At 45.1% G+C, this 22,841-nt stretch overlaps 2 protein-coding genes across 2 annotated transcripts; both read right to left on the reverse strand.

The window, feature by feature from the left end:
• Window positions 1–2,900: 2,900 nt before the first annotated feature.
• cdk15 (cyclin-dependent kinase 15) lies at window positions 2,901–8,403 on the reverse strand (the record flags this gene model as incomplete). The annotated part of the gene is made up of 13 exons (XM_079185558.1): window positions 2,901–3,013; window positions 3,199–3,341; window positions 3,753–3,801; window positions 4,238–4,301; window positions 4,575–4,668; window positions 5,270–5,390; window positions 5,494–5,617; window positions 5,982–6,044; window positions 6,129–6,223; window positions 6,371–6,450; window positions 6,787–6,881; window positions 6,975–7,121; window positions 8,242–8,403. The coding sequence occupies 13 exons, from the start codon at window positions 8,401–8,403 to the stop codon at window positions 2,901–2,903; spliced, it is 1,350 nt and encodes a 449-aa protein (XP_079041684.1).
• A 1,245-nt stretch (window positions 8,404–9,648) lies between these two features.
• On the reverse strand, window positions 9,649–20,508 carry LOC306715245 (uncharacterized protein; the record flags this gene model as incomplete). The annotated part of the gene is made up of 9 exons (XM_079185559.1): window positions 9,649–10,456; window positions 10,925–11,009; window positions 11,174–13,339; window positions 13,973–15,338; window positions 15,417–15,748; window positions 15,843–15,974; window positions 16,416–16,643; window positions 18,150–18,236; window positions 20,451–20,508. 9 exons carry the CDS (start codon window positions 20,506–20,508, stop codon window positions 9,649–9,651), a joined length of 5,262 nt encoding a protein of 1,753 aa, XP_079041685.1.
• Window positions 20,509–22,841: the final 2,333 nt, after the last annotated feature.

Here is a 22,841-nt window from a genome sequence, read left to right on the forward strand (position 1 = left end):
CCTGGAGCACCGGGCTCGAACCAGCGGGTCGAACCTCTGGATCTCCAGACCCGCCTCCTCCTGGCTGTTGTGGCCCAGCAGGTTGGGCAGCACGGTCTGCTCGTAGACCAGGTTCCTGCACAGCGGGACGGAGATGGACTCACACGGGCCTTGAGAGTCGCAGTACGGGACGAGGAGGAGCGAGACCAGCACGGGGATCCAGACCCTCAGACCGGGTCTATGTGGCACCATGATGGGCGAGGAGGAGACCAGAATCCACAAAGAAGAACAAACAAAGTCCTGATCCTGAACGTGTTCCAGACCAGCAAAGTGAACCCGGAGCGGAGGCGCGCGAGCTCTGAAAGTTCTTCTTCTCGGGTTTCAACCGAACGCTTCAGGAATTTAACTCTTTGAAGTTTTAGATGTTAAAAACATGTTAATTTAACTATTTCACTTTTATAAACGCAGAAATATTATTTATTTCATTTCAGCAACACATTTATATGTTTAAAAGTTATATTATAATAAACATTATCATTATTATTATAACTGTTATTATTATTATTACTTGTTTAGCAACTAAATGATTCCCACAGAATTTAAAACGATGTGAGAATAAAAAATAAATGTAAATGTTTGAAAACAATAACAATAAAAATATAGTTTATAAAATATAGTTTATTATATAAACAATTCTATATTTTACTAAAACTACTAAATTAATGTTACTTCATTTCTTTATTTTATTAAGTTAAAAAACAATGAAATAGATAGAAATACATCATTTATTAGTTTAAAGACATTAATGAGATTTTATTTATTTAAACTATAAAATCTCTCAGGTTCTTTAAATTAAATGTAATGTTGATTATTTATAGTTTAGAATTAAAACATCTTATTAATGATTAATGTAATATTTATTAAATCTACTGAAGTATTTATAAAACATATAAAGCTTTAAGTTATAGCTAACTCAGCTAACGTTAGTTATAATATAGAACACGTAATATATAAACTCTCTCTTTAGGACATCAGCTGTTTTTAAGTTTATGAGGTGAAACAGAACAAAGTTCATCTTCATAGCAGGAGTTTCTGTTTTAATAGAATTATTAACGCAACGTTTTGGTGAAAGTTGATGAAAGTTTGACAGAAAACAAAGAAAATAGTTTGATTCACAATAACATCAGAGGCCCGATATCAAAGGGAGCATTTTGATTTATTTATAATTATTTATGATATTTATTTATGATAAACAAACATAGTTAAATATTCACTTTCTCTTTTATCTCTTTTGTGTCTCCGATCAATCAAACTTCTATCAAAACACAAATAATTATATTTATGAAGTTGTTTTTGTGAGAAAAGTTTCTGAAGTCATTTGAATCTTTTAAACTAATTAAACTAATAATATGTAAAATATTCTGAGAACAAACAAGAGAACAAAGAGACCGACGGTTTGTTTCTGTGATCCCACGTCAAACTAAATAAACAAGAGAAGAAGAGAACTAAAGATAATCAAAAACTATCCAATAACGTTAGCATGTCAAGCTAACTAGCTCGCTAGTATGAGCTGACTTAGTACAGGCTAACGTTAGCATGTCAAGCTAACAGTACAGGCTAACGTTAGCATGTACGGTTAACTAGCTGACTAGTACGAGATAAATACTTTGTTAGCTCCAGAGAAAGTAAATCCATCGTTTAACCGCTGTGATTCAAATTATTATTATTATTTTTATTATATGTATATATATTATATATATATATATATTATTATTTTTATTGTCTGTGGTGCTTTCTGGGACGTTTATCTTGGATTAGTTCACTAAACTTAAGGATAAGATAATTAATACTTTGGACATTTACACGACTAAATAACTAAAGGTAAACAAGTGTTCAGATAACATTTAGTAACATTAATGTATTCATGACATTAAACTTCCTCTTCAGTGTAAAAAAGAAGAAGAAAACTACAGGAAAACACTGTAAAACTGAGAAAAACCTCGATAAACACTGGAAAAACACGGTAAAATATTGTAAAACACTGAAAACGTAAACCCCTTAAAACAGAGAAACACTGTAAAACAGAAAACACGTAAGTTGTTTTTCTTACGTTGATCAGACAGAAGAAGAAGAAGAAGACGAAGAAGAAGAAGAAGTTTGTTATTTAGTTGTTTCAAATAAAGTTTGATGGTGACTCTTAAATTAAATAAAACATTATTGTCTGTATAATAATAATAATTATATCCGAACACATTAACATGAAAAAGATGTTTGTATTTGGCAGCTTGTCGACATTAAGATTCACTCATTATTCATGAGGAGTGTCGGGGGTTCTTACTCATGAATAAACCCTCATGAATCTGAACAACGCTAACGAATGCTAACGGGAGAATCGTTCAGACCGACGTCCCGAAGGACCGAAAATCACGAAGCGAACGTTTCAGATTTAAATCAACAAATACGGAGATTAAAGCAGATTTACATACGACAAGAACATGTAAACAAACCATAGCACTTAGCTTAGCTTTAGCACTTAGCACATAGCTTCAGCACTTAGCTTAGCTTCAGCACAGCCTTAGCACTGAGCCTCAGCACTGAGCCTGAGCTTCAGTGCTAAGCTTAGCTTTCATGCTTAGCTTCAGCGCTTAGCTTCATGCTAGAATCAGGTACATTCTATATTTGTATTCATATTCTGGTTTTTCTTCACCCCTCTGTTTGTCTCCTCAGGTTAATTGGTCGTAGGTTTGTTTTCCCTCCTGTTGTCTCATCAGGTTGATTGGCCGGGTTTTTCCCCCTCTGTTTGTCTCCTCAGGTTAATTGGTCGTAGGTTTGTTTTCCCTCCTGTCGTCTCATCAGGTTGATTGGCCGGGTTTTTCCCCCTCTGCTTGTCTCCTCAGGTTGTTGGTGGTTGGTCTGTTTGTTCACCAGAACTTGGCGTTTAGCAGCAGCGATGGTTTAATCTTTCGTCCGGCGTTAAAAACGTCTCTGACCTCCGTCTCCAGTTGAACACCCGGCACTTTAAAAATGGACACCGCTGAAAAACATAGAGAAGAAGAAGATACATTATTAAAGAGAAGTTTATAATGGTGTCTTTAATTTATTTGACTATTTATTAGAATGAGGTTGTGTTAGCATGTAGCTCTGATATCATTTAGTTTTGTTAGCATGTAGCTCTGTTAGCATGTAGCTCTGTTAGCATGTAGCCGGTGGAGTTCTTACTGTCTCTGAGGTGCATGATGGGAGGAGGCAGCGTGCTGAAGTACGGGTGCTGCAGGGAGTCCTGCGCCGAGATCCGGTCCGTAGGGAGGACCTTCAACATCCTCTGGACCAGGTCCTCGGTCTTATAGGGCAGCTGGTTCAACCTGATCCACATCAACACAAACAGATGGAGGACTATAGGAAGACCTGGTCCAACCTGATCCATATCAACACAGACAGACTGATGGAGGACTATAGGAAGACCTGGTCCAACCTGATCCACATCAACACAGACAGACAGATTGAGGACTATAGGAAGACCTGGTCCAACCTGATCCACATCAACACAGAGAGATTGATGGAGGACTATAGGAAGACCTGGTCCAACCTGATCCACATCAACATAGACAGATTGATGGAGGACTATAGGAAGACCTGGTCCAACCTGATCCACATCAACACAGACAGATTGATGGAGGACTATAGGAAGACCTGGTCCAACCTGATCCACAGTAGCCTCCATGCTAACACGCTAACAGTTCTCGTTAATTCAACTTTAAACTTTTATTTCGTACCTTTTCCAAACGTTTCTCAACGGCTTCGGCTCAGAGAAAAGAAATCGATCTGAAGAGAAAAATCATAATAATAAAATAATAAAGACGATAACTTTATTAAATAAACAACATAATGAGTCAGTGTTGATTTTTAAGGTTCATTGTTTATATTTATGGTGTGATGTCGCCTCCTGCTGGTCTCTGATGCTATGCAGAGAGACGATCAATCAATCAATAATTAATCATTAATTATGAATCATTCATTAATAATTAATAATTAATTATGAATCAATGATTAATCAATAGTCAATCTGTGGGAAACAGCTGAGATATTAAATAAATCTCAAAGAGACAGAAACTCTGCTGTTTATAAATATATTTTAAAATGTATTTATTTTAAATATATATATCTTATAAGATGTAGAAAGTGTATATATATATATATATATATATATATATATATATATATGTTTTAATGAGTGGAGGATATATTAAAATGAAGGGACCTGGTTTATAATTAGGCAGCTGACTGACTCCGGGCCAGACGTCCTCAGACGGGACGCCCAGAACCTGACGGGACAATTATTATTATTAATCTTTAGAATATAACTGATTTATAACAATGTTAATACAACTCATATACAAGAGACATTAGAAATTAAATAATGGCAATAAATGGAAAATAATGAAGAGAACAAGAGATGAGTTTAACATTTACTTCTAAATATATAATATGATATAATATATTATGTAACATCATTATTAATAATTATGTTGTTTGTATATGTATTTGTATATGTATATGTATTTTATATTATTAATAATAATAAATAATAATCTCACCGTCCAGATCTTCTGCAGTTGTTCAAACTCATCTTTGATTCCTGGAAACGCTGGAAACCCCTGAAGCATCTCCACCAAGATACAACCAGCGCCCCTATTCAAACACAACTTTATTCACAACACATTCAAACACAACTTTATTCACAACACATTCAAACAACTTTATTCACAACACATTCAAACAACTTTATTCACAACACATTCAAACACAACTTTATTCACAACACATTCAAACACAACTTTATTCACAACACATTCAAACAACTTTATTCACAACACATTCACACACAACTTTATTCACAACACATTCAAACACAACTTTATTCACAACACATTCAAACAACTTTATTCACAACACATTCACACACAACTTTATTCACAACACATTCAAACACAACTTTATTCACAACACATTCAAACACAACTTTATTCACAACACATTCAAACAACTTTATTCACAACACATTCAAACACAACTTTATTCACAACACATTCAAACACAACTTTATTCACAACACATTCACACACAACTTTATTCACAACACATTCAAACACAACTTTATTCACAACACATTCAAACAACTTTATTCACAACACATTCAAACACAACTTTATTCACAACACATTCAAACACACAACTTTATTTAAATCTCCTGATTCAAACACAGGAAACTTTATTTAAAAACTGGACTGACCAGATGTCCAGCGCGGTGGAGTAATCTGTGGATCCCAGCAGGACGTCGGGGGGGCGGTACCACAGCGTCACGACATCAGAGGAGAAGGTCTGACAGGGGACGGACTTAGACCGGGCCAGACCTGAACCAGAACCAACAGATCCAGTAAGTACCAACAGAGAGATGAGCTACAACTCAATCTGAATCAATTTTAATGCATCTTAAAGCGACAGTGTCGTCCTAACCAAAGTCCGCCATCTTGAGTTCTCCCAGGTAGCTGATGAGCAGGTTGTGAGGCTTCAGGTCTCGGTGGAGGATCCTCCGGCTGTGGATGAAGCAGAGAGCTCGTAGCAGCTGGAACATAAAGAGCTACAACAACAACAACAACAACAACAACATGAGGACCACCTTAGAAACCTTTAAAAACTGCCAGAAACAGGAGTACAGTTACTAAAACACAGACCTGTCAATCACTGTGTAGCCCCGCCCCTAAAGCATCCCCTGCTTTATGGTCTGTGTGACTCTAAATGGACCATCATGTACTAAATGAACATCATGCTGTATTGAAGAAGACTTGAAACTAGAGATTGAGACCATAAACTCATGTTTACAATGTTTACTGAGGTAATAAATCAAGAGAGAAGTAGAGTCATTTTCTCATAGACTTCTATACAACCAGAGGAGTCGCCCCCTGGTGGACACTAGAGAGAATGCAGCTTTAACACATTGTTACCCGGACGTTGTGGGAGTGAAGTCCTCCAGGATGTTGGCTCAGGTACTCGGCCAGGTCTGTCTGCTGCAACACCAGAAGAAGAAACATCACTACACTTTGATTCTTATTACTCAACAACACTTAAAGGTAGATTATATTATATCTCACCACGTATTCAAAGACGAGCGTCAGAGACTCTCTGGTGTGGATGATGTCATGGAGGACGACGATGTTGGCGTGTTTCAGACCTTTGAGGAGAGACGCTGCACACACACACACACACACACACACACACACACACACACACACACACACACCACTATAAGTAGTTTACTAATACAATATATAAAAACATAAGATTGGAAGTGAAGGTGTGTGTGTGTGTGTGTGTGTGTGTGTGTGTGTGTTACCCTCTCTGATAGCAGTGAACGGGACTCCTTCCTCCGTCTTCATACGAATCTCCTTCAGAGCCACCAGCTGTCCGTTGATCCTCAACAAGCAACGTTTACACTCAATATAGCGAAAGTACAGTAGTACAAGTACTTCTGGTGTAGTATTCAGTAGTAAAAGTACGCTGAATGATCTGAGCTGGATTAATGAGACTGAAGAAAACTTAAAAACATCAAACATCAAAGTACAACGTTGTACTTTTTACTGCACGGATATGATTCGTTACTTTGTATATTTGACATACAAAGTGATACTTTGAGTACAAGGAGCTGGTAATAGTTTTACTTTCAATATAGAACTCTGCAGTAAATGATTCCTCTAAATGTATACAAACCAGAGTACTTTGTGTTGTGTATAAGTACACACAGAGACTAACCTGCTGACTCCTTTGTAGACGGAGGCGTACGCTCCTTCACCAAGTTTCTCCAGACTGACGTAAGAATGAGCCGCTCCGAACTCCAGACCTGGTTTCTGATCAGAGGACACACGTGTATATTTATATACATACAGTATATATATACATATATATATATACATATATTCCAGGTGTATTGTGGTTCTGACCCAGGTGAACTGGTCCTGGCAGCCCTTCCCTCCCAGTGGGTCACTGTTGCTGCGTCCACGCTGCACTTTGAACCGTCTGACCTGCAGAGTGTGGAACCAGTGAGGCTGGGACCCGGAGGGGGGCGAGCCAGACCGTTCCGGATCCAGCTGGGACACAGAGACCACATCAAAAGGACGACTTTAACACATTTTAATGACACATTAAAAATCACTTTAAGGAAAAACTAAACGCACTGAAAACATTAACCAGAGGGAAACCAGAAACTAGAGTACTGTTACTCATACTGGATTACTGTTACTCATACTGGAGTACTGTTACTCAAACTAGAGTACAGTTACTTAAACTAGAGTACAGTTACTCAAACTAGAGTACAGTTACTCAAACTAGAGTACAGTTACTTAAACTAGAGTACAGTTACTTAAACTAGAGTACAGTTACTCAAACTAGAGTACTGTTACTCAAACTAGAGTACAGTTACTTAAACTAGAGTACAGTTACTCAAACTGGAGTACAGTTACTCAAACTAGAGTACAGTTACTCAAACTGGAGTACAGTTACTCAAACTAGAGTACAGTTACTCAAACTAGAGTACAGTTACTTAAACTAGAGTACAGTTACTTAAACTAGAGTACAGTTACTCAAACTAGAGTACTGTTACTCAAACTAGAGTACAGTTACTTAAACTGGAGTACTGTTACTCAAACTAGAGTACAGTTACTTAAACTAGAGTACAGTTACTTAAACTAGAGTACAGTTACTCAAACTAGAGTACAGTTACTCAAACTGGAGTACAGTTACTCAAACTAGAGTACAGTTACTCAAACTAGAGTACTGTTACTCAAACTAGAGTACAGTTACTTAAACTAGAGTACAGTTACTCAAACTGGAGTACAGTTACTCAAACTAGAGTACAGTTACTCAAACTAGAGTACTGTTACTCAAACTAGAGTACAGTTACTTAAACTGGAGTACTGTTACTCAAACTAGAGTACAGTTACTTAAACTGGAGTACTGTTACTCAAACTAGAGTACAGTTACTTAAACTAGAGTACAGTTACTTAAACTAGAGTACAGTTACTCAAACTAGAGTACTGTTACTCAAACTAGAGTACAGTTACTTAAACTAGAGTACAGTTACTCAAACTAGAGTACAGTTACTCAAACTAGAGTACTGTTACTCAAACTAGAGTACAGTTACTCAAACTGGAGTACAGTTACTTAAACTGGAGTACAGTTACTTAAACTGGAGTAAAGTTATATAAATACCTCAGCAGGAGGGAGGGAGGTTGAACTGCTCTTTCTCAAGCTGAGCTCCTCCATCTTCACCTTCTCCTCTTCTTCCTCCCTCCTTCCTTCCTCCTCCTCCTCATCGTCGTCCTCTTCCTCACCACAGCAGCACCTCCTCACCCACTGACACCAGTCCTCCATCTTCTCTTCTTCTTGCTCCTCTCTCTCCGTCTCTTCAGACTCACATGGTTCAGGACGAGCAAACAGGGTCTCATGACCGACTCAGCGTCTCAGACCAGGACAACAGAGTCCATTCAGCTCAGTGGGGGTGCTGCCCCCCAGAGGCCACGGCAGGAACTACAGCCTGCATCAATACTCTGTAAACCAGACAGCACTGATCAATACACAGGTAGTAAACCACAGAAACATACACTGTAAAAAATCCTGTTATCATTAAAGAAGGACTTGTACGAGTAACAGAGTATTTTCACAGTGTCGTAGTACTTTTACTTCAGTAAATAACCAAAGTACTTGATTCTTCTCTGGTTGTTGCTTTTGTTTTAAAATAAAAAAGACAAAAGAGTCAAAAGAATAAATTGAGTTTGTCTTTTATTTCTGCTCATCTGGACACTTTTTTCCTGTATTTACATTTGTTTGTTGTTTAGTTTTAATTCTCTCTTCTGGTCACATCTGAACCTCTTTAATTATTCTAAGTCTTCATATTTCTATCTGCTACTCGTTAGCATGGAGATGTGAAGCTGAATGAAACAAGAGAAGAAACGATGAAGATGAAGTGTGATTATTTACAGACTACGTTCCTTATTGGTTCTAGTTTCAGCTCAAATCTGGTGTAAACATATAAAATCATTCAAATATGAAATAAAAAATATACATCCAGTGTGTTTACATTAAGTCCCAGAAACCTTTAAAACATAACTACTTAAACATTATTATTATGAAGTATATTCTAATTATTAACATTTACGAAGAAAAACTATGTTTTCATGTCAAGACATCAAATAACGTTGCGTCGTCTTCAACCAGAGACGACAAAGACAAAGACGAGACATTTCTTTACTTAGAAAATAAATATGAACGTTCAGCGTCTGTGAAAGAAGGAAAACAAGAAAAACATGTGACTGTAGTTTAAGTACATTAACTGGTGCCATGAAGTATAAGTACACTCGTTCTGACACAACTGTGCTTGAGTGAATTCAATCAAACGCTTCAGTCCAGACCGGTTCAGTCCAGTCCGGTTTGGTCTAGTTCGGTTCAGTTCGGTCCGGTTCGGTGCAGTCCGGTTCAGTCCAGACCGGTTCAGTCCAGTCCGGTTCAGTCTAGTTCGGTTCAGTCCAGTTTGGTTCAGACCAGGCGGTGTAATCCAGACCGGTTTAGTCCAGGCCAGTTTTCTGAAGCAGTGGGACATGTTCGTGAACCAGATCTGGATCAGTAGAAGACCCCGACATTGCCACATTCAACGAAGATTTTCCCAAGAACTCGGTTATCCTTCGGCCCCTTGTCGTCCTCCTCTTCTTCCTCGTCTTCCTCCTCGCATTCCCCTTCAAAGATGGCGGTCATGGGGGCGGCGTAGAGGCAGCAGCGAGCGGCAAAACGGCGGCTAGAGGAGCAGGGGGGAGTGAGGGAACGAGGCCGCATGGAGGAAGAGGAGGAGAGGAAGAAGAAGTGGGAGGAGGAAGAGGAAGAGGAGGAGGCGAGGACGTGATTCTGTGTCAGATCCCTCCGCCCCCATCCGAATCCGATCATGGAGAAGTTCTGGGGTAGTTCTGAGGGACGGGACAAGCTGGAGGGTTGCACTGAAGGTTGGACTGGAGGTTGGACTGGAGGTTGGACTGGAGGTTGGACTGGAGGTTGGACTGGAGGTTGGACTAGAGTTTGGACTGGAGGTTGGACTGGAGGTTGGACTGGAGGTTGGACTGGAGGTTGGACTGGAGGTTGGACTGGCGGCGGAAGCGGTAGAACACTGTGGAGTTCGGCAGTAGTCGCCGGAGAAGCGAGTTTGCAAAGTCGCTCAACGGCCGAGATTCGAGAAGACGAATCCCACCGACTACCCTTCCTCAGCAGGAGAGCCTTAAAGCTCTCGCTCCTCACTGAGCTTTGACTTCTAGGAGCTGCAGTTCGAGGCCTCGGGTGAGGCAGGGGGGCGGTGAGGGTGATCGGACGGGAGACAGAAGAAGAGGAAATATGATGACTATCGTCTTTTGAATCCCGTCTTCCGAGCATCTTCCTCTTAGACCTGAGACAAACACAAAGAGAAAAAGAACATGAGACAAAATCTACCGTGTTCAAAATAAAAAGATCTAAGGATGAAGGAAGGATTTGTTAGGAAGCTTCCAGTTTAAAGCTTAAGGAAGCTAGAAAAAAACTAGAAGCACCAGAGTCAGGGAACAAGATTCAGCTACATGACAAGGATGCTTTTTATGTGGGTAAGAAAGTCAGGGAACAAGGAGACAGGAAGCTTCCATTTAGGGTACAACACGCTTCCTACTTGGGGGACAAAGGAAGGACATAGATCTAGTTAAACTAGACTCCTTCTACGACACATTCAGGACGGGTCTTTACCTTTGTTACCTGGACATTCACGCTGTGCCTTCCCATAATGCACTGCTCCACAGAGGCAGAGGGAGGAGTGGAGTCAAGCAGACATGTGAGAGGCCGATTGGTCGGTACAGTGACGATGTGTTGGCGTGTTTGTGTGACCTACCTGTGGATGACGGCAAACAGATCCTCTGTGGTTCGTGGTGGACCGGACACGAACATGTGATCTGCTGCAACGCTGACCAACAGATCTTCAGAGAAACAAAGACACAAAATCAGACCTTAGAATGAAAGATTCCCTGTGTTCTTGACTACATACTGTAGCATACATACTACTTCATATCATACATATGACATACTGTAAATATGTTGCCAGGACGGGCTAACTCAGAAAACTCCAGTAAACCCAACTTACCATTGGGAGATCCTCCGGCCGTCTTCCTCCTGTCTGCTTCCTTCTTGCCATGCTCTTCCTCATCTTCCTCCTCTTCCTCGTGGATCAGCAGGTCTTGAAGCGACTTCTCCCCCCGCATGCTGTCGGTGGACAAGGCGCTGCTGAGGGAGCACCTGCTCCGACCAATCGGAGCGCAGGAGCTCTCAAAGTCACTGGTGTCTTGTTGGCGTACCGTCGTCATCCTCGCTCTCTGACGTGTTCTCTCTTTTACATCTTGTTCATCTCCGGATGAGGATGAAGACGATGAGGATGATGAGGAGGAGGAGGGGGAGGGCCTCGTTGTTGACATCATCAGCAGTTGCCTGCCTGCCCTCCTCTTCCTCCTCTTCCTTGCTTTGTCTTTTTTCCTGGTGGTTGATGGCATCATCATAATCGGTGCCTTCATCCCCGTCTCTTCCACCGTCTCCTTCTCGTCTTCCTCTTTATCTTCAGCCAGCGACGACCTCATCATGCTTGTGTGAAACGTATTCTCAGCGTCCTGATAAGTTCTGGTCTTGATGATCCAGGGGTCTGTGGTCCCGAAGGTGCTACAGGTCTCCGAGGGACCACAGTTCCCATACATGGCCATGGTCCCCAGGGTGCTACTGGTCTCCATGGTGCCCCGAGTTCCTGAGCTTCCACGGTTCTTGGTACTCGTGGTCTCATCCATAGAGTGTGGTGCCCCTTTTATACTTCGGGTTTCTGCGATACCCACGATCCTAGAGGGTCCACAGTTCCCATACATGCCCATGGTCCCGAGGGTGCCAGTGGTCTCCATGGTGTCCCAGTTCTCAGTACTCGGGGTGCCATCCATAGAGTGTGGAGCCCCTTTGATACTCTGGGTCTCTGTGATACCCATGTTCCCTGAGGATCCATAGTTCCCATGCATGCCCATGATCCCTTGGGTGCCACTGGTCTCCATGGTGTCCTGAGTTCCTGAGGTACCACGGTTCTCCAAGGTACCATTTAAAGTGATCCCAGCGGTCCCAGAGAGAGGTTTGGGGGTTTTGGTTGAGCGATCTGGCTTCTTTCTGTGAGGAAAGCCAACAGGTGAGTGTGCGGTGACGTAATCAGGTGTCGTTTCTACAGGCGAAGTCGTGCGAGTCAGGTGATTTGGTGAGGGTGTGCAGAAGGAATCAGCGGGAAGCTGTGATTGGCTGTTGAGTCCAGAAGAAGACGCCGTCATTTGTCCACTGCTCTTCTGTCCTCGTCTGTCCTCAGGGTACGCCGTGAGACCCAGAATGCAAAGATCGGGCTTCTTTGGCAGGGTGGGCTTCTCTGGGTAAAGGAGTTTCCTTGGGCTAGCGGTCCTACAGACCCCATCATTCAGATTTATTCCACTAAATACTGTTGAATCATCAGCTGCTTCGTTCCACATTTCAAAATTCTTCTTTTCGTTGGTCTCCACTTCCTCTTTGCTGTCCAAAAGTATCCTCCTATTTTCTGTGCGAGATTCTTGTCTTGTTCCAGAGAGTGTCCAATATGAAGCGTCTGTGTTTCCCTGTTTCCTTGTAGCCTCAATTAGCTTAGCATCTGCCAACACTGGAGCTGTGACCTGTTGCTGTTGCAAAGAAGGATGTTGGATGATTGTGTTGTTGTCGTTATCGTAAGATATTTTTACCCAGGGACTGTCAGGACTTGCCAGTGTAGCATACATGTCTGACCCTTTCTTCTCTGGTTCGTTGTACCGGATGTCATGAGAAGTTTCGTTATTGGTCAGCTGAGGCACAGAGCTTCTCTGGTTAGCTGTGCTAGCTACAATGCCCTGTGGATCATCGTAGGGTGTCCTCACATCATGTTGTGTTAGGTTGTAGTAATCATGATCTGATCTGCATGCAGGTTGCTCTTCCTCAGCGATAGCATTACTTATTAAAGAAATTGTTTTGTTAGCTTCATTGCTACCTAGACCATAGGCAGCATTTTGTGATCCAGTTCCAGGTAGCTTAACATCAGCGTTAGCCAACACAGCACCGTCTGGATGAGCTTCTTTGCTTGGTAGGTCATGGACGGTATTAGCATGGTTAGCATCGGTTAGCATGGTGCTAGTGAGCAGGCCTTCCTGGTTCTTGACGGAGCGAAGCTTGACGCCCTGCAAAGCTTGGGTGGTGACCAGCGGGCGGGGCGTCATGGGCACTTTAACACAGCAGCCTAGGGGGGTGAGGGAGGAGGCAGGGGACAAGGGGGGAGCAGGTAGAAGAAGGAAGGGAGGAGGTGCTGGTGGAGGTAAAAGATCAGCAATTGGCAATTCTGAAGAGGGAGGAAGAGGAGAAGATGGAGGTGGAAGGAAGTCGTTTGATGATGACACCAAAGCATGATGAGAGTAGGAGTAAGGGGGAGGAGGAGGCCGAGTGGGAGGTGGAAGAGAAGGAGTTGGGAGGGATGAAGGTGGGAGAGGAGGAGGTAGAGGTAGGGATGAGGGTGGGAGGAGAGGAGGTGGAGGAGGTAGAGGGAGGGATGAGGGTGGGAGAGGAGGAGGAGGGAGGGATGAGGGTGGGAGAGGAGGAGGAGGTGGAGGAGGTAGAGGGAGGGATGAGGGTGGGAGAGGAGGAGGAGGGAGGGATGAGGGTGGGAGAGGAGGAGGAGGTGGAGGAGGTAGAGGGAGGGATGAGGGTGGGAGAGGAGGAGGTGGAGGAGGCGGGGGAGGGGGTAGAGGGAGGGATGAGGGTGGGAAAAGAGGAGGATGAGATGAAGATGGAGGAGGAGGAGCAGCAGAGAGTTTGTTGAAGGAGGAAGCAGGCAGGCAGCACTGAGGAAGAGGAGGAGCTGGGGGAGGACACTTGCAAATGGGGGAGTAGAAGACAGGAGGTAAAGGAGAAGAACACTCTGGTAGAGGAGGAGGAGGAGGATGCTTGGCATAAGAGTCTAAGGAGGTGCAAGAGGAGAGGGAGGAGGTGGAGCAAAATGAGGAGGAATGGGAGGAGAAGAGTGAGGACTTCCTCTCTGGTACCGGAGGCTTTGGCCTCCCTTTGCCCTGAGAAGTTGTCCTGGACATGGAGGAGACGGCGGTGGACAGGGGGAAGGAGGACGAGTGTAAAGAGGAGAAGGGGGAGGTCGGGGGGAGGGAGAAGGCTCCAGGAGAAGAGGGGGAGAGAGGGGAGGACACAGGAGTGCCAGGAGTGGGAGTGTTGGATTGGCTGGAGTAGCCACTGGAGGGCGAGGCGAGGCGCTGAAGCTCAGCCACCGAGGAGGAGGCTGGTTGAGGGTTGGGAGTAAACCTCAGCCCCTCCTCATCTGAGCCTGGTGACGCAGGAGTGGGGGCGTGGCCATGTGAGTGGGCGGGGCATGGCGGTAGCTGCTCAGAAGGAGGATATTCAGCGGCGTCCTCCTGGTTCAAAGGTTCAAAGGTCGTCACCGTTCCGCAGTTGAAGCCACTTTGGCGCCGTTTGGTGTCGCTACGGGGCACCCAGGGGTCATGGAAGGTCTGGTGGGTTGTGGGCTCGAGGCGGGAGTTCGGTTCTGACCGAGGACCGGAGGAGGAGGAGGAGCGGGGGGGTTTGGTACGACCCGGCCGGCGCCTCAAAGAGTCAGAGCGCAACGGTGGAAGAGGCGGGCACTTGGACTTGCGGAGGGAGATGCTGCGGGTGATTGTGAGAGAGTAGGAGGAGGAAGTGCTGAACCTCCTTTTCTCCCGGTTTAGCAAAGGAGAGGAGGTGATCTTCTCTGGGGTGGATCGACCGGAGGAGAGCAGGGGGTCACAGTTCCAACCTTCCCCAGAAACACATCTCATCTCCTGGGCGATGGCATTCAAGTCGCCCCTGGTCCGGCCGCTGTGGACACTGGAGCTGGGCGAGAGGGGCTGGTAGCTCCAGGTCTCCTCATCGTAGGAGCTTTGGGAGTCCTGCTGGATCAGGATCCGGTCATCCAGAGCCTGGTAGCTAAACCGAGACTCTGAGTCTGCGATGGAGGAAGAGGAGAGGTAGTGGGAGGAGGAAGGGGAACTGCGATGTTGGGCAGCCTCATTAAGGGGCTTATCGCTGGGGTAAGACCACTCCGACTGCAGGGCACAGCTAGGGGTACTGGCGAGGCAGGAGGTGACGAGGGAGGAAGGGAAGGAAGAAGAGGAGGAGGAAGGTGACTGGGGGATGACTCTGGCAGTGGGGTCAAAGGGCAGCATGGGCTGGAGGTCGCTGGGGAAACCCTGAAGATCCTGAAAATAAAAGAAATCTTAAGAATCCTTTGTTTTAGTTACAGAGATACTTGTGACCATGAGTTCTCCTTCACTGACCTGACAACAAGAAGAGGAGGCACTGAGTGTCCTGTAGGAGGCCTCAGAGTTCAGAGAGGAGTTGGTCACCAGACTGGGGAGGCTGTGGACCTCCGAGGAGGAAGAGGAGGACTCAAGGTCGTAACAGGAGTCAACAGGTGGGGCGGATGTGAGGGAGGCCATGAGGCTAGACAGCCCTCGACCTCGAGGAGCTCGGATCCTCCTTGCTGATGAATGCATTTCCTCCTCCTCCGTTCCTCCCTTCTGTTGGTGGGCAGAGGAGCAGGAGGAGGACACAGATCGACCCACAGTGGAGAAGTGACCGGGAAGATCCAGAGAGACCAAAGGCAAGTCTGGAGAGACACAAGTTCAGAACCGAGGAGATAAAGGTAGAGAAATGTTTGTAATAAAAGAGGTGATGGCTGGATGATTAGGTGGAGCTCATACCCAGAGTCCGGCTGACATCATCAGGAATCCCAGAAACCATCTGGCGGCGGCTCAGGTTTCGGGGTCGCAGAGACATCGAGTCGCTGTTAGAACCCTCTTTTCGAAAACTGGCTTGACGATCAAAACTTTCGCCTTAACAACAAAAACAACAGTGAAGATACGGTTCAAGAATTTGTCGTTATCAGTTTAAATGGTTCCAAGTCTGACTTTAGTCTGAGTCAAGGTCCAAGTAGAGTCCAAGTCATTCGGGATTCAACTCTCTCTTGATACTTGACTTGGACGGGTCAAGTATCAAGTGGAGTTTGAGTCCCCAATCAAATTTCAAGAATAAGATGAATATCAAGTCCAAGTCTGAGTCGAGTTTAGAGCCTAAGCTCAAGTACCAAGTCTGAGTCCAGTCGAGTCAAAGTCTGAGTAGAAGCTCGATTCCAAGTTGAGACAAGTCTTGAGTCGAGTCTTAAATCCAAGTCAAGTCCCAAGTCTCAGTCGAGTTGAGGGTCCAGATTCAGGTGCAGATTTCTGAGTCAAGAGTGAAATCTAGAGTCCAGTCTGAGTCTGAGTCCAGTCCCCCACCTGTTATATTGATCGGGACAACATGAGCGGCGACCGTCTCGGCCTGCTGCCTCATCCTCTCCTCCGGTGTTGGAAGCCGGGGGAGCGGCTCCACCTCCAGGTTGACTGTTGGCTCGTGGGCGGAGCCAAAGACATCCCAACAGGAGGTGCGGTGGACAGGGTTGAGGACCAGTGGGGTCAGAGGTCGCGTGTTGTTCAAGATGAACTGCTCGTCTTCGTCTGAGAAAGCTGAGGACTGAGTACACAAAACATGTGTGTTAAGTAAGAGTTCAACTCAAGTCTAAATCTGGTACGAGTTTAACTCTAGTTCAGTCTAGTCTACTTTAGTTCTATCCATGTCTACCTAAACCCTAGTTTAGTTTAGTCTACTTTAGTCTAGTTCTATCCATGTCTACCTGAACTCTAGTTTAGTTTAGTCTACTTTAGTCTAGTTCTATCCATGTCTACCTGACATCCAGGTAGTCCATTCTAGTCTAGTCTACTTTAGTCTAGTTCTATCCGTGATTACCTTTCTCCTCCAAACTGAAAACTTGAAACAAACTGAGAAGCAGGACTGAGAGAGAAAGTTCAGGATTCTGAACCTCTGAGAGGACGAAACCAGAAGAATGAAACAGGAAGTTAAATGATTGAAGACAGAATAATGGAACAATAATTATAATAATACATTATTCTGCTTTGAGTGCTTTTAATAAATGACAATACTTTATGTAACAGCAGTATTGTGGTAAAGTAAAGGATCTGAATACTCTCTCTACTACTACAATGAAGTACTTTATGTCAGATGTATTCGTCTGTTCAGACTCATTAATATTCATGATTGTGTGCGTGTGTGTGTGTGCGTAAGAGAGTGTGAGTGTGTGTGTGTGTGAGTCTCACCATCCTCCTGCTTTTGTCCTTCCACCCTCTGCGGGCCGTGCTGCCCTCTGATTGGCCGAGGCCAGAGGAGGATGGGTAGGGGGCGGAGCTCTGAGGGCTGTAGCCATGCTGAGTCAGCCCGTTACATGCTACACACACACACACACACACACACACACACACACACACACACACACACACACACACACACACACACACACACACACACACACACACACACACACACACACGTACAGAAGACGTTAAAGATGTTCATACAGTTTATATTCAATAAGGAAACAAGAGGCTATAACTCAATCACTGATCCAGTCGTTTGTTATTTTATGTATAAAAAATGAATTAAAATGTTTTTTCTGAGTTGATCTGCAGTAAATCAATAGATCAGCTGACCAGCTGTGAGCTCATGATGCTGATTGATCTTAAATCAATCAATCAATTAACTTTAAATTCAGCAATACTCTCTGCACCAGGTCCTTTGTCTGGAGCACTGCAGAGTGTGTGTGTGTGTGTGTGTGTGTGTGTGTGTGTGTGTGTGTGTGTGCGCGCTGCAGCTCTCTGCTCTTAGTGTTCAGTAGTAGAATTAATCAATTAGACAAGAGTTAACAAAATAAGAGCTTTTAAATGTTTGTTTCTTCAGTATTTCATGTGTCGAATGTGATTAAAATAACTGATAAAAAGGTTTAAAAACATTCTGATTCAATCTGATGACCCAGTTTAGTGCTTTTGTTGGGGACTACTTTCAGCGGCGGATGAATCCACACGCTCTGATGAGTATTTCTACGGTAATAAATACATATAATAAACTACAATGTGTGTGTGTGTGTGTGAGATCACCTGAGACGCTGCTTGACCTCTGACCTCGCAGGTCATTAGCAGGGATGAAGAGCAGACCCTGCTGGGGCTTCTGGGTAGTGTAGTGAACAGACCACCTGCTGTCTCCATCACCTGAGAGAGAGAGAGAGAGAGAGAGAGACAGAGAGAGAGAGAGAGAGAGAGAGAGAGAGAGAGAGAGAGAGAGAGAGAGAGAGAGAGAGAGAGAGAGAGAGAGAGAGATGAGTCCTCAACGTGACAGAGACACAGGGCCAGAGGGCTTTTATTTTGAAGGAGTAGCAGGATTGATTAGCTGTGGTCAAACGAGTCATCAAACACGACACGAGTCATCAAAAACGACACGAGTCATCAAACACGACACGAGTCATCGAACACAAGATGAGTCATCAAACACAAGACGAGTCATCGAACAAGACACAAGTCATCAAAAACGACACGAGTCATCAAAAACGACACGAGTCATCAAACACAAGATGAGTCATCAAATACAAGACGAGTCATCGAACAAGACACAAGTCATCAAAAACGACACGAGTCATCAAAAACGACACGAGTCATCAAACACAAGATGAGTCATCAAATACAAGACGAGTCATCGAACAAGACACAAGTCATCAAAAACGACACGAGTCATCAAAAACGACACGAGTCATCAAACACGACACGAGTCATCAAACACGACACGAGTCATCGAACAAGACACGAGTCATCAAACACGACACGAGTCATCGAACAAGACACGAGTCATCAAACACGACACGAGTCATCGAACAAGACACGAGTCATCAAACACGACACGAGTCATCGAACAAGACACGAGTCATCAAACACGACACGAGTCATCAAACACGACACGAGTCATCGAACAAGACACGAGTCATCAAACACGACACAAGTCATCAAACACGACAGGAGTCATCGAACAAGACACGAGTCATCAAAAACGACACGAGTCATCAAACACGACACGAGTCATCGAACAAGACACGAGTCATCAAACACGACACGAGTCATCAAACCCGACACGAGTCATCAAACACAAGACGAGTCATCAAACACAAGACGAGTCATCGAACAAGACGAGTCATCAAACACGACACGAGTCATCAAACACGACACGAGTCATCAAACAAGACACAAGTCATCAAAAACGACACAAGTCATCGAACAAGACACGAGTCATCAAACACGACACGAGTCATCAAACACGACACAAGACACGAGTCCTCAAACACAACACCTCAAACACGACACGAGTCATCAAACAACACAAGACACGAGTCATCAATCACCACACGAGTTATCGAACACGACACATCAAACACAACACGAGTCATCAAACACGACACAAGACACGAGTCCTCAAACACGACACATCAAACACGACACGAGTCACCAAACACAACACAAGACACGAGTCATCAATCACCACACGAGTCATCAAACACGACACAAGTTATCAAACACAACACAAGACACGAGTCATCAATCACCACACGAGTCACCAAACACGACACAAGTCATCAAACACGACACGAGTCACCAAACACAACACAAGACACGAGTCATCAATCACCACACGAGTCACCAAACACGACACAAGTCATCAAACACAACACAAGACACGAGTCATCAATCACCACACGAGACATCAAACACGACACGAGTCATAAAACACGACACAAGTCATCAAACACGACACGAGTCATCAAACAGAACACAACTCAAACACAAGTCATCAAAGTCTCCTTAAGTCTTTGAGGTGGTTCTACAGGTCCCTGATAAGGTACCAGAGTTTGTGAGGAGACTCAGATGGTCCTTGATGAGCTCAACAGGGTACTTTAAGGGATTCATGATTCCTTGAGAAGTACCAGAGGTCTGTACGGAGGCTCAAATAGTCCTGGAAGTTTCCAAGGACCCAGGACTCAGGGGTTCCTCAGGTCCTTGGAACGTTTTTTGGATGTTTGAGGAGATCCCTGGACTCTTTGAACAGGTTCCAAGGCTGAGACTACAAGAGGTCCTTGAAGAGACTCAAACAGTCCTTGAAGGTTGTCCAGGGGTCCTTGAAAAGATACCAGAGGTTCCGGGGAAGGTGCTACTAGTCCTTGAGAAGACTCATATGGTCCTTGAGGAGTACCAGAGGTCTTCAAAGAGGCTCAATGGGTCCTGGAGTCCGTTACCTACGTTGTTGCTGTGGTTACCTGCTGTTGAACACACCTTGAGGTGGTGAAGACACCTGACGGCCAATCAGAGAGCTGCGTCTCTACACAACCGTCTCTCCCAGTACAACACCACCTAAACCAGTTCATCATGCAGAGAAACACTCACCTCTGGTCCTGTTGAGGTATTTGAAGACGGATTTGATCGCCGCTCCGATCAGAACCATGACGAAGCCACACACACACACACACACACACACACGCACACACACACCTAACACACACACCAACACGCACAAACACACTCCTGAGGCTGCAGCAGACAGACAGGCAGCAGCAGCAATAATGCAGCTTGACTCGCTGCAACGCCTCTCTCCTCCCACTCCTCTCTCTCTAGTCTCTCTACCTCTCACACACACACACACACACACACACACACACACACACACACACACACACACACACACACACACACACACACACACACACACTGGCAGGAAGCCAGCACACATGTGTGTCCTTCATGTGTGTCACCAGGTGATGAAGGTTACCCAAAAATACTGCATTAGCACACACACACACAATGCTCTATAGATGAAGGAAGAGTGTGTGTGTGTGTGTGTGGAGGCTCGTCCTTTATTCTCTGTGTTCTCATATTTCTGTCTTTATGAGGACCGAACAGAGAGGACATCAAAGTGAAGACATTTTAAGACCAGGACAACTGAGAACAGAGTGAAGAGGGTCCTGGAGTCCTTGAGGATCTCGCTGTGTCATTAAAAGGGGACATAGAGGTCCTTGAAGAGGGACTGAAGTGGTCTCGTGGACCCTTATGTTTTTGAGTTGGTTCTTTAGGTCCTTCATAAGGTGTCAGAGGTCCTTGAGGACCCTTAAATGGTCCTTAGGATTTAATGGTCCTTGAAGAGGTTAAAATGGTCCTTGAGTCAGTTACCTGTGATACCTACCGTTTAACACACATTGGTGGTGGTGAGGACGCCTGACAGCCAATCAGAAAGCTGCATCTTCACGAACTGGGACGGTTCCAGTCTGAAGTGGGCCAACTATGTGGGCCAGTGGAGCAGCTCATTACTTCTGTCTGTCTGTCCGTCACTGCTTTAATTAGTTGAATTAATTGGACAGGAAGTAGGCCACGCTGTCACTCTGTTTATATATAGAACATAGGCTCAACACGCTGTCCAATCAGAGGACGGGGGGGCGGGGCTTCACCTTCATGACACCTGATAAAACACAACCAGGCAGACCAAGCTAAAGCTAACAGCTGAAGCTAATGTGTGAGGCTAACAGGTGAAGCTAACACATTAAGCTAACATGTGAGGCTAACAGGTAGCAGCTGTTGCATGTTGAAGCCTGGTCATCTGCACCAGGAATCAGCCATTAGCGTAGCGTTTGTAGCTGCAGTTAATCCCTCACACACACACACACACACACAGATTATACACAGAGGAGTTCATTAAAGGAACGTGGGGGTGTTTTGGTTCATGTTTCAGTGAGTGTGAGATTTTTTTCTGCATGTTATCAGAGAATAATGTCTGATTGTGATGAATTATTGATCAGACAGGAAGACACGGAGAACCATTCAGGACCAAACCAGACTAGCTGAGACCATTCAGGACTAAACCAGACTAGCTGAGACCATTCAGGACCAAACCAGACTAGCTGAGACCATTCAGGACCAAACCAGACTAGCTGGGACCATTCAGGACCAAAACAGAGTACTTGTTGTATAAGTAGTTCTAGAAGCAGTAGTACTACATGAAGACAGTAGTACTACCTAGGACTCCTAGCAGTACCTCTATGTAGAAGGGGCGTGGCTTGTGTGGCCTCCAGTCCGGAGTTCCTCCCTGGTTGGGACCTGAAGCAGAAGAAGCCGGTCCGGCACCTCCTGCTGGGTCGGTAGCGGTACTGCGGCGGCACCTCTGGTTCCCTGAAGTGGGGCGGGGCCCCGAGAGGAGGGGGGGCTGGCAGGGTGTAGCCGGGGCGGGGCTCTGGGGTGGGGGGGCAGGAACCCGTCCGGCCCCGCTGGGTCAGGACCGGGTAGGTGGACCGCAGTTTCCCATGATCCTCTGGGGCGAGAGAAGGGTGGACCCCAGGTCGCGGTGGAAGGTGCTGGCGGCGGTACCAAGGGCTGTTGCCTGGATACTGGAGGTGAGGTGGGAGGGGCTTCCAGTCACCTGTGGGCGTCGCCGGCCTGCCGCCCGCATCCAGCCCCAAGATGGCGTCGTGGTGCTGGTGGATTTTGGCGCTGAGGAGGCGGCGCCGCAGGCTGCCCTCCGTCTTTGGCTGCAGGGTGGCCATCTTGCACGGAAGCAGCTCGTCTCGCTCTTCGTCGGGGCCGCCGGTCCAACAGCGTGACCCCACGTTAGGCCCCGCCCCCTCACCGCCCAGACACTCCACGTACGAAATCATCTCTGACAGCTCATTGGCTGTTTGATGTCCGGCCACTCCGCCTCTCAGGACAGATCACCTGGAGACAATCTTTTCACAATAAAAGCCCCAGAGAACTTTGAATCCTTCATAATAAAAGCCCGTTTTTATATGGTGT

This window comes from Pholis gunnellus (assembly GCF_910591455.1).
Source record: "Pholis gunnellus genome assembly, chromosome: 24".
Taxonomy (NCBI): Eukaryota; Metazoa; Chordata; class Actinopteri; order Perciformes; family Pholidae; genus Pholis; species Pholis gunnellus.